The sequence below is a fragment of the Panthera onca genome, chromosome B4 (genome assembly GCF_046562875.1).
Source record: "Panthera onca isolate mPanOnc1 chromosome B4, mPanOnc1 haplotype 2, whole genome shotgun sequence".
Taxonomy (NCBI): Eukaryota; Metazoa; Chordata; class Mammalia; order Carnivora; family Felidae; genus Panthera; species Panthera onca.
The window spans coordinates 23333313-23345754 of record NC_138345.1 but is presented as its reverse complement, the minus strand read 5'-3'; the positions used below and the strand labels follow the sequence as shown (position 1 = coordinate 23345754).

The window sequence follows — 12442 nt, the reverse complement described above, 5'->3', positions numbered from 1 at the left end:
GGAGGGGAAGGAAAAAAATGTGGTTAGAGTGGGAGAGAGCCAAAGCATAAGAGACTCTTAAAAACTGAGAACAAACTGAGGGTTGATGGGGGGATGGGAGGGAGGGAAGGGTAGGTGATGGGCATTGAAGAGGGCATCTTTTGGGATGAGCACTGGGTGTTATATGGAAACCAATTTGACAATAAATTTCATATATTAAAAAAAAAAAGAACTATCTCAGATTTCTTAATATCCAATGTAATATTCTGCCCATTATATATCATTAACTCCATTTAGCACAGCAATCATTAATGATTATAATCAATTAAAATTTGTAAAGAACTGTTATCCCCTGTGCAAATGAATTATACTACATAGAGAGATTTCAGAACAGTTTATTAAATAGACCTTTTAATTCTACCTGCTCTGCCAGGGATAGGTGTTTTAAAAAACGGATTGTTATCTAGGTAACAGTGGTTAGATATTTCTCAACCCCACTTGCCTGCTTCTTTATTACATATACACTTTAACACATATTTTGTTGCAAAAGAAAAACAAGTATTGGTTAAATGAAGAGCATTTTGCCCATTTGCACTTTCTGACTAACTTAAAGCCTGATTTTAATTTGTGTTGTATGCTTCTGTTAATGAAACTGTCTATTTAAAATAACTATTAAAGTCTATAACATTAACATAATGGATACATTCTCCTAGAATCTCAGTAGAGGGTTTTCTTTTATTATGTTGACTTGAGGCCTTGTAATAGATGCCATTCACAGAGAGTTGTTTTATTTTTAAAATTTCTAATGGGAACACTTTATGCTTCCAGTAAGCTTGGTTATCTAAACCAATCTGTATAACTTTGCTAACACGAAGGGGTCATTTGAATTTGGAAAAGCTGGAAACTTTAGACTTTGTGGTTTTTTTTTCCCCCAGTACAACAAATAAGTTTCTGAAAGAAACAGAACCACAAATTCTGACAACACTGGCTACATATAATTCATTGGGTGACCAACTGAAGACAATTTCCCAGAAATGTTTACCCTGGACATTTTAGCATTTCCTCCACCCCTGACTAAGAAGCATATAAATGTTTATACTATTCTTTGATTTCTCAGAACAGAACCAAAGGGCAGCCTCGCTCAAAAGTCATATAAGCCCTTTGTAGGATAATGTGCTCAAAAATAGTCGTCCATTTGTCAATGGTTAAGAGAAATAAAAATGAAATATAACAAATACCAAAAAGCTTTCTAGATATGAAAAAAATTAACAATACATTGGCTACTAGCAAAATAAGTTCTTCTAGAAGCCAAAGAGATAGAAAAGAGAGTTCTTCAAGGCAATAAAGTACTGAGGCTCCACACTAAACTGGGGGAAGCATTCTGTAGAAGAAAATGTTATAATAAGGTTCCATATTTTTAAACCCTACTTCTCTTAGGAAGTTAAAGAATGTAACGTTCATACTCTGGTCTAATTATATTATATGGGAATAGGAAGACTTCTGCCAAACAGAGAGGCAACTGGGGCTTGGAAAAACTCAATTTGTTTGAAAAAAGAAGTGGTCACTTCGTAATAAAAAGGAAGTACATAACCAGGGTACCTGGGTTTACCTTTGCTTTGCGAAAGTGGTAGACCACGAGCATGCTAACGAAGTCGAGCAGCATACACAGGGCTTGAAAGGAGATGATAGCAAGTCGCAAATACTTATCCTCCTGGACAAAGCAAGGGCTGTCATCAGCACAGTAGGGGCAGCCCTCTCTGCAGGGTAGGCAGACATGGGCTTCTTCTGACACATCTTTTGCACTTCCTGTCAAAGGGTGATCCGGATCCCTTCCTGAAAGTTCCAAATAAAACCACAGTGTCATTGCACCTCTGAGATAGGTGAGATTGAGTACACAAAACACATCCTCACCTCTCCATTCCTTATCCCTTTTATTAAAGACTTTTTAGCAAGCTTCTTGCTAGGGGAGAGAGTTACTTTGCTTTTAGACTCAAACAAAAATTTTTTTTATCACTTTGATTTAAAAATGTCATTCAGAGTAACTGAGAAAAATTAGCAAAAGTGTAACTAAAATTCCTCAATGGCAAAGAAGAGTTTTCTGTTATATCATTATCTACCAATCACCAAATGATACTTTCTATGGCACAAATCATATTCCATAAGTATTTGTTAAAGAATTAACCAGAAGGAAGGAGAAGAAAGTTGTCTCTTTCCTGTACCAAGTCATACCCAACACTTTTGGAACTTCTTGACCTAGATGGCACAGAATCCAAAATGAGGCTTTGATTGCTCCTTAATTCAGCAGGGATCTCATCTACTAAGTTCATTAGGTCTAAATTGGATAAAATGGCACTTAACCGACAGTTGTTCACTGTGCAATTGCCTAATGATGGTGCATCCTTTGCCCAGAGTATAATCCATACTTACAGGCTATCGTGTAATTTTCCACTTTGTCTACTCATAGGACATTTCTCCACTATTAACTAACTGCCACTATTGACCCTCCCTTTACTTTTAGATTCTTATTCTCAGTTATCAAACTTAATTTAGCTCTGAAGCTCAATAGGTAAAGATTTTAATTGTTGAGTTGAGTTTAACATTGACAAATATCCAATTAATAACATAAACTAAAAAAAAAACTATTTCCAACTCCGAACTCAATATGAAAGACATTAGGGAATATATACCCAGTTTAGTATATAAGATAGCCACCCAGTTTAGTGTATAACACAACCACCCTGTTCAGTATGTAACATAACCTTGATAGATTGAGGAATCTGAGAAAGAGGTTGTTCTGATTAAAATAGCATTTTAATAATATAAAGTTTAATAGAAAGTCTTTATAACTTTCAACTCTTGTTGAAGAAGGTTCATATTCTTTCTAAAATGTATTTGTCTTCTTTCCTTCCTTAATATATAAAATAGAAAAAACATAATTAAGTATTTCTTGATAATTCAGTATACAATGATGTTTAAGAGTGACTATTCTGTTACACAATGAAAAGTATATGAATTTAGGTATCCAGAAGATATGGTTCCCATTCCTAGGCAGCTCTGAGATACTAGGCAACTCACTTGACCACTTTGGGTCTTAGTTTACTTATGTACAAAATGTGAATTGCTATGGGGATTAAATGAATTAATGTATATAAATCAGAGTGCTTATTTTCTCTTCTTCAAATATTGAAGATGCAAAGAGGAAGTAGAAATCGTTGGTGCCTTAAAGAAAATTACTATTGTTCAAAAACAAGAAAGTTAGAAGCTTTGAAGAGCTGAGGTAAGGAGGAAGTAAATGGGAATGATAATCTCCATTTCAGAGAAGCTAACTTTGAGGTCCAACTCATTGTCCAAGAGTAATACACAACAAGAAGTGAACAATAATATAAGACTGGGGTGTGGGAGAAGGATCAGAATCAGAGAAAGAACCTACAGAGAGTTCTGGGAGTAGATAAGACAATAATTAGGTAATGTAAAGAGGGAGAATAGATATGTCCAAATTTTTACAATTTCATAAAAGAAAACAGATTTATTGGAACATACTGGAATGTGATCAATGATGATGACTGAAGAAAGGCTATGAGGCAAAATGACTGTTTTATCCTTCGTTGACCTTCAAGATGGTGGTTCCCAAGGAACAATAAAGACTGGAACTAGGTTGTTGGGGCTTAAGGAATAAATATGTGATAAAATAGAATATTATTTCAATAAATGCTCCTTTGAATGAAAAAAAGCAAGAAAAGTTCATAGTTAATAGGAATAATGAAGTAAAAAAAAAGGATTTTGGTTTTGTGTTTTGTTTTCTTCTATTACAGGTAAGTTCTGTAAAAGGAGGCACTGGAAAGACTGGTAAGGATAGGATGGGAGGATTGGATGTAATCAAAAGCACAGTTGGAGAAATTAACTGTAAGAATAAGTGATGGCTTTTCTCATCATCAAAGGAAAGAAGTAGAGATGGATTAAAGATTTTTTTTATTTTTATTTTTTTTATAGAGAGGAGAATCAGTTGAAAACTGTTCTGAAATACAGATCAAAGAAAATGTGGAAGTCAATTGTGTAGTCTTATACTTGTGAACAACTCAGGTAGAATAGGTGTTGAGAAAGAAGAAAGCCGGTCTTGAGGATGAACACATGAAAGATTCGAGCAGCACTATTATACAAGATGACTACTTGGATCACTTTGCAGAAAAAGAATCCATTTAGAGTAAGATGGTATGATTTACTAGGAGATCTACTCAAACCAGTTTTTTTCTTATTTTCTACAATTACCAGTAGCATAGAAACCACTGCGGAGACAGAGCAGTCAAGGAGAGAGAATAAAGAAAGGATTGTGACAGTGGCATTTTAGGGAAGGAGGAAAAGCCAGTACAAGGCTATGTGATGGACCTACAGCCTTCACTCCTTCAGGGTGGCTGGTGCTCAATCCTCCAGAGACCTCCTGAGTCTGAGTCAATCTAAGGGATGAAAGAGGAAAACATTTCTTCATCATCGATCTTAATTGATCAAGGGTAGCCTTCAGAGTCATCAACTCCTGTACATTTTTGGTTGTGTACTCATAACTTTGGAGCAGATTCCTGCATCTTGTGCCATGACTCTAGTGATATCCTAGAGTAGAACAGAAACTTAAAAGTGTGGTATGAAGTCCCAAGCTGAGGCAAAATATAATACAACTGTATTTATGCAAAGCTCTTCAAGGCTTTCAGGAAACAGAGCAATGACTGGAGTAAGAGGTAGGGCCAAGTGGCATTTGAAGGGATTAAAAACAGGTATCTAATATAGATAAAAACTTGAGGAATGATAGGGCACACATATCAAAAGCTACAAAGTACAAAAGTGTAGGATACTAAGAAAACAATAACTTAATTAACTCTGAGTGCAAACTGGATAGTCACGTGAATGAAGCCAGAAAGGGTTATTGTACTGAATAAGATAAAGAAAGTTGTCAAAGATTCAGATGGTCTGATGATGGTGACAAAAATGTCAAGACTGCTAATGACAAATTTGGAAGACAGAGGTCAGGATTCCCCTTCTGACCAAGATGGAAGAATATGGATGGAATTTACCTTCATATCAGAAACAATAAAAAGAATAGACAAAATATTAAAGTTATGGTTTTATAGACTGGACATCTGGTAACAAGGGACAGTAATTCCTAACAAGTGCAAATGCCCTTCAATAAACCAAACTCTATAAATAGAATCACAACAAACATTAAATTAGTAAAAAAAGAAAGTATCTATGGAAAGTCTTTATTTTGTGAAATAGCCCTTCTTAATCCAGTCTTTGCTTATTGCTTTAGCTAAACAGGCAGAAATTTTCTCATTTAAGTTTAAGAAGCTCTCGGCTGTCTATCAGCCAAGAAGTGTATACTATTTACTTTCTATACATATTAAACTTGAAACTTCACCCATATCTAATGGCATAATTCTCCCAGATGGTATGAGATACAGCACCTGAATTGCTCAAATAAGAAAAATACAATTGACCCTGAATAACATCAGTTTGGACCACATGGTCCACTTATGCATGGATTTTTTTCAATAAATGTATTGGAAAATTTTGGGAGAATGTTGACAATTTGAAAAAACTTGCAGATAAAAAAAAAAACTTGCAGATAAACTGTATAGCCTAGAAATATTGACAAATTAAAGAAAAAGTTGCATATGTAATGGATGCATAAATATATGTAGACGCCAGTCTATTTGAACATTTACTATCATAAAATATACACAAATATATTATAAAATTTAACATTTAGGGTGCCTGGGTGGTTCAGTCGGTTAAGCATCCAACTTCGGCTCAGGCCATGATCTCACGGTCCATGAGTTTGCGTCCTGTGCTGGGCTCTGTGCTGACAGCTCAGAGCCTGGAGCCTTCTTCGGATTCTCTGTCTGCCTCTCTCTCTGCTCCTCCCCCACTCTCACTCGCTCTGTTTCTCTCTCTCTCAAAAATAAACATTAAAATAAATTTAAAATTTTTTTAACATCTATCAAAATGTGCATATATTTACAGACAACACATGAAACCATCCCACAGTTGAGAGAAATGTAAACAAATGTAAAGATGCAGTATTAAATCATAAGTGCTTAAAATTAACTGCACTAATAATTTTGTACCCACCTCCTGATGCTATTGTGATGAGCTCAAGCATTGCCAGTATCTTCCTAAAACCCCAACTGTTGCTAATCATCTCTGCATGAGCATTTTGTCTCTCCAGTAAATTGTGTAGCACATAAAAAGTGACCTTTCAGGGCTCTCACGTATTTTTTTACCTGTGTTTAGGGCAATACCGTAAACCTTGAATAACACCACGAGACTCATACAGAGTGCCACTAGTGATGCTAGAAGTGCCCACAATAAATTTCATATTAAAAAAAAAATAAAAAATAAAGTAAAATAAAATAAAATAAAATCTTAAAAAAAAAAAGAAGTGCCCACAAGAAGCAGAGAAAAGTATGACGTTACAAGAAAAAGTTGAGTTGCTTGATATGCACCGTAGATTGAAGTCTGCAGTTGCAGTTGCCTGCCATTTCAAGATAAAAGAATCCAGAGTAAAGACAATTGAAAAAAAAAAAAGAAAGAAAAAAGGAAGAAAGAAAGAAAGAAAGAAAGAAAGAAAGAAAGAAAGAAAAAGAAAAAGGAATTTGTGAAGATGTTGTTGCAGCTATGCCAGCAGGCACATCCTAAAATACATTTCAATCTCATATTGAAAATGCAGCTTTTATGTGGGTGCAGGATTGCTATAAGAAAAGTATACCTATGGACTCTAATATGTTTTGAAAAAAAAGTGAAGTCATTAAAGCAAAAGGAAGGTGAGGGATCTAAAGCTGGAGAACTTAATGCCAGCAAAGGATGGTTTGAGAATTTTAGAAAGAGGTTTGGCTTAAAAAATGTCAAGATAACAGGAGAAACAGCTTTTGCCAATTAAAAGCAGTAGATGAATTCTCAGATGCCTTTAAGAAAACTATCGAGGAGAAAGGATATCTGCCTGAACAGGTTTTTAATGCAGATGAAAATGCCCTGTTCTGGGGTGGGGGGTTAGGGTGGTGTGGGAAATGCCACAAGAGATGTTTATTAATAAGGAGTAGAAGTGAGCACCAGGATTTAAGGCAGAAAAGGATAGGCTAACTCTGCTCTTTTGTGCAAATGCAGTCAGGTTTATGATCAGGACTGCCCTTATCTATACAGCTCCTTGTAGGGAAAAGATAAACACCAGCTGCCAGTCTTTTGGTTGTACAGGAAGGCCTAAACAACAAGAACCCTTTTCTCTGGATTGGTTCCATTGATGCTTTGTTCTTGAAGTTAGGAAGTTCTTTTCCAGGAAGGTACTGCCTTTTAAAGTTCTTTTGATATTGGATAATGCCCCTGGCCACCCAGAACCCTATTGACTTCAACACCAAAGGCATCAAAGGGTTCTACTTATCCTCAAACACAATGTCTATAATTCAGCCTCTAGATCAGGAGGTCATAAGGATCTTTAAAGCTCATTACATGGTACTCTATGGAAATGATCATCATGGCCATGAAAGAGAACCACAACAGAGAGAATATCATAAAAGTGTATAAGGATTATGCCATTGAAGATGCCATCGTTGTTATAATGAGAGAGCCACAGAAGCCATCAAGCCCCAAAATAAATTCCTGCTGGAAAAAGAATGTGACAAATGTTATACATGACTTCATGGGATTTACAACAGAGCCATGGCAAAAAAATGTGGAGGAGGTAAAGAGAAATTTAAGAGTGAATGGATACCATGTCAGAAGAATTAACAGAAGACCACTTGAGGGAGATGAGTGTGGCCCAAGAAGTGCCAGATGATGAAGAAAAAGAGGAAGAAGAAGCAGTACCAGAAAACAAGTTGACATCACACAATTTGGCAGAAGGTTCTGATTACTTAAGGACTTCTTTTAGCTTCTTTTACTACATAGACTATTATCTGATACAGGTGCTAAAAGTAACACAAATCAGGGTAGAAGGATTGGTACCATATAGAAACAGAGAAGTGAAAAACAGATATATTTGTGTAAAGTGACCGCAAGTGTGCCTGCTTCTCCTGCCTCCCCTTCCCCACCTATGCCCCCACCCCCACCAAGACAGCAAGACCAACCCCTCCCCTTCTTCCTCCACACCCAATTCAACATATAAACAGTGAGGATGAAGACCTTTTTGCTGAGCTAGTTCCACTTAATTGACACTAAATAATAACCATGCCATACAGTTACTAAACTTATTTGTTGTATGTGTATGTGTCTTCATGTGAAAATCTAGTAACTGTCAAGCAAGAACTATATGAGACATTTCTGTGTCACCATCATCATCCTCACTTAAGTATTCTTTATATAGAACATCATGTGCAAGACTTGTATGGAAGTGGATAACCTATCCTTCCAAAGGCATCCAGTAAGTGATATTTAATATAAAATTAATAATGTGCCAGTTTTCTTACCATTTTATAACTTTGCTTCCAAAGAATTAACATTACGGTAGAGTCTGCCTCTCTCTCTCAATTGGAGAAACTGTGTATGAGCCTATTAAGTGTTTTTTTAATGTAACAATGTTTCCAAGACAATATTATGAATATGATTGTAATACCGTATGCCGTAGACATTTTATATGGTTCATCCATTAGCATACAGGGTTGGCTACCATGAAGCAAATGTATTGACTACACTAAATATTACTGCTTCTTTATCACTGCCTGAACTGTAATATCTATAAATAAATATGAATTTCTTTTCCATATTACATTTTCATTTTTGATGTCTAGTGTTAGTAATACATTTAACATCTACAGTGTTTCGTATTATATAAGAAAGGCAATATTGATGTAGGTAATGACAGATGATTCATCTCAAAAACAAACGAAATAAACTTATAGTACCAATATAGTATACTACTGTAAATGTATTTTCTCTTATCATTTTCTTAATAACATTTTTTCTCTAGCTTCCTTTATTGTAACAATAAATTACAGCACATAATAAATATACAAAATATATGTTAATCAACTCTAGTTTTCGTAGGACTTACAGTCAACAGTAGGTTATTAGTAGTTAAGCTCTAGTTGGGGGAGTCAGGAGTCATACGTGGATTTGTGACTGTGCAGGGGATTTGCACTCCAAACCCCTATGTTGTTTAAGGGTTGACTGCACTGCAAAGTGTTAAGTGCTCTGTATACTTGAGCTTGGTTTTCATAACACAACCATGACAAGCAGTCACAGTCACAGTCACATTTTAACTACATTTGACAAGTTCTTCAGCTTTGTTAAATTTTCCATCATTTTTAACCAATCGAAATTTGAGAGTTTCTCTTTGCCTAGGACCAAATCCGTGGTCCACTTCTAGTAAACATAGAAAACCTAACCTTATCCCTGATTTTTTTCATGACCAATATTTTACTCTTGCCCAATTTCCTCATCTTTAATTGTTATTCTGTTGCAAAGTATAATTCTGTAAGGTACTCCAAATCATTTTTGGAATGAGTATGATATAGAAAGCACTGATAAAATAGTACCTCAAGTTTTACAGAGTTTGACAGAAACAAATTATTGTTCAATTCAACAGCTATTTTCTGAGTGTCAAATGATGTGTCAGGAACTGTTTTACTGGAATAAATCAGTGAACAAAACAAAGATCTCTGTGCCTGTGGAATTTGTGTTCTACTGAGGGAAACAAAAACAACCAATCAACATAATGGTAAATAATATTGTATGTAAAACCGAGAAATGCCAAGAGGAAAAAAACAAGTACAGCAAGGTCAGGGGCGTCAGGTGAGCTAGGGGTGAGAGATGCAATTTTAAATAAGTGGTTAGGGTAGATCTCATTCTTTTTATTAACTTTTTTTAATGTTTATTTATTTTTGAGAGCAAGAGAGAGATAGAGAGAGAGAGAGAGAGTATGAACAGGGGAGGGGCAGATAGAAAGGGAGACACAGAATCTGAAGCAGGCTCCAGGCTCCAAGCTTTCAGCACAGAGCCCAACGTGGGGCTCAAACTCCCAAACTGTGAGATCATGACCTGAGCCAAAGTTGGACTCTTAACCAACGGAGCCAACTAGGCGGCCCTGGGTAGATCTCATTCTACAAGTGATATCAAAGCAAAGATTTGAAGGAGGTAAGACAGTGATCCTTTATGACTTGTGATCGGAGAGAATTCCAGGCAGAGAAAGGAGCCAGTATAAAGAACCTGAGGTGGAACCATACCAGGCACATGTAACAGCAAAGAGGCGAGTGTGGCGAGAGCAGACTGAGTGTGGGGCAGTACAGTGGAAGATGAAGTCAGAGAAGTAACAGGGCCAGATCATAAAGGGCATATGTGGGTCACTTGTAGGGACTTGGATTCTACCTTCAGTCAGATAGCCATGTAGGATTTTGAGTAGGGGAGTGAGAACGATATACCTAATGTAATTATAGGATTACTTTGGTAATATAGAGAATATAGTGGAGTGGGCAAGGATAAGAAGGAGGGAAATTAGTGAGAAGCTTCGAAGTAATCCATGTGAGACTTAACGGTGGCTGGGACCACAGTGTAACAGTAAAACTTGGCTAGATTCAGATTTTTCTGATGAGTTGGTTGTGGAATGCGAGAGAAAGAAAAGAGTCAAAGACGATTCCTAGATGTTTGGTGTTAACAAGTGGATGGATGAAGTTACTAACAACCAAGAGAAGAATGCATGTGGAAGTTTTTGGAGAAGGCCGTAAGTTCAAACTTGACATTTCAGTTTGCAGACGTCTACCAGAGACCCTGGTAGTGATGTGAAGTCTGGAGTTTGGAAGAAAGGTCTGCATTGAAGATACAGACACAAAGGTCATGGGCATATAGATAGCATTTACAGCCAAAAGACCGGGTCAGATCACCAAGGGAATGAGTATAGATAGAGACAACTCCTGGGGTCCTCCAATATTAATGTCAAACAAAATTCTTAGTCAGGCAAAACTTTCCCTGGCTCTGACTCAAATTTTAAAGGCTACTGCATTATTTCTTTCTATAATTGTAAATTCAAAAAGCTTTAAAAGAAGAACAGCCAACCAGCAGACAAATATTTTCTCTGTGCTTAAATGTGACTTACCACCATCAAAAAGTTAAAGCTGCTTTGGTTTGGGTTTCCCAAAGGCAGAGCCTGAGATAAGTACCTGAATATAGGTAGCTGATTTGGGACCCAGAAAAACAGGAGTGAAGGATGAGCTAGAAACAGGAAAGAAAGGAAAGGCAATGAAAAGTATTGAATTGGATAACACCATGGAGAATGAATCTTCCTGGGAGGACCATTAAAACTGCAAAAAGCACCCCTCAGATTTGTCTCTCCAAAGGATGGGAGAGGCTGGCCCATTTTTGCAGCAACCACCAATCCCACTGGTTGACAGCTATTCCCAGGGGACTTCAATTTCTCTGCACTCCTGGATAAGTGCTTAGCAAGCTTAGGGGGGCATCAGAGAAAGCCCTGAGGCCAAAAAAGGGAAGAAATTCTGTGGGCATTTGAGGTAAGGTACTGGCAGCATGTCCGGTAACCATCATAGTGGCTAAAATATGAAGTGGGTCAAGCGTATGTGATACAGGGTGGGAAAAAAACCCCACAAACCAACAAACAACAACAACAACAAAACCCAATACCCAAAACCCAAAAACAAAAACAAACTACAATAGCTTCTAGGTTCCAAAGTCAGCTGTTTCTGGTGTCACTCATATAGAAAAGAATTTGAATGGTACCCCTCTAGATTTGAACAACATGCTTAACCAGAAGCTGGACATAGAGAGGTGAACAAGCTTGGAGCCTGGCAGGTCACACAGATGATTCTAATTATGCTATTAAATACTTTCCTCTACATTCACAAAGTAATTTACTCTGCAGAAGTAGCTTATCTTTGCCTGTGGTCCTTTTCTTTTCTTTATAATACTATGTCTCTATCAATTTGTTGAAGATTGTACAGAATACAATTAATTACTCCCAATTAAAACTATTTTATTTAAAGAGTAGAACCCTCTCCAGTTCACTCTTTGTTATGTAGATTTTAACTGAATTGCAATATGGTGAGATGCCCTAATAAAATGGATTGATCAAACTACCCAAAGCGGATTTTTAAGACCTGGAGGCCCAATAAGCTTAAATCACGATCAGAGGAACAACCTTACTTTCACATTAGCAAAAAAATAACAAAACAGTTTCTCGTTTCAGATTTTGCCGAATTCAACAACTCAGATTTGTAGAGTACTGTCACAGGCTCACATAAGACACTCTGTAACATTCTAAACGTTTGGGTTTAAGATCAGTTATTTGTTTCCTCTCTGTAAGACATATCCAAGGATTTTTTTAAAAATGGAAAAAGAACAAATTCTCTTTTGCAATTAATAATGTGGTACATTTGTTGTCAGAGCTTGGGACGATGGCAGAGTAGGAGGACCCTGACCTCTCCTCATCCCATATGGGGGAGTAGATATCATCCACATCCAAGTCAATAAACTGGAGAGT

At 36.6% G+C, this 12442-nt stretch overlaps 1 protein-coding gene across 1 annotated transcript in view; it reads right to left on the bottom strand.

Annotated features, from left to right (window-relative positions):
- GPR158 (G protein-coupled receptor 158) overlaps window positions 1–12442 on the bottom strand; it is a 426015-nt gene that overhangs the window by 190588 nt on the left and 222985 nt on the right. Inside the window, exon 4 of the mRNA XM_060659134.3 lies at window positions 1589–1812. Within this exon, the coding sequence (XP_060515117.3) occupies window positions 1589–1812 (224 nt within the window). The remainder of the gene's footprint in view (window positions 1–1588; window positions 1813–12442) is intronic.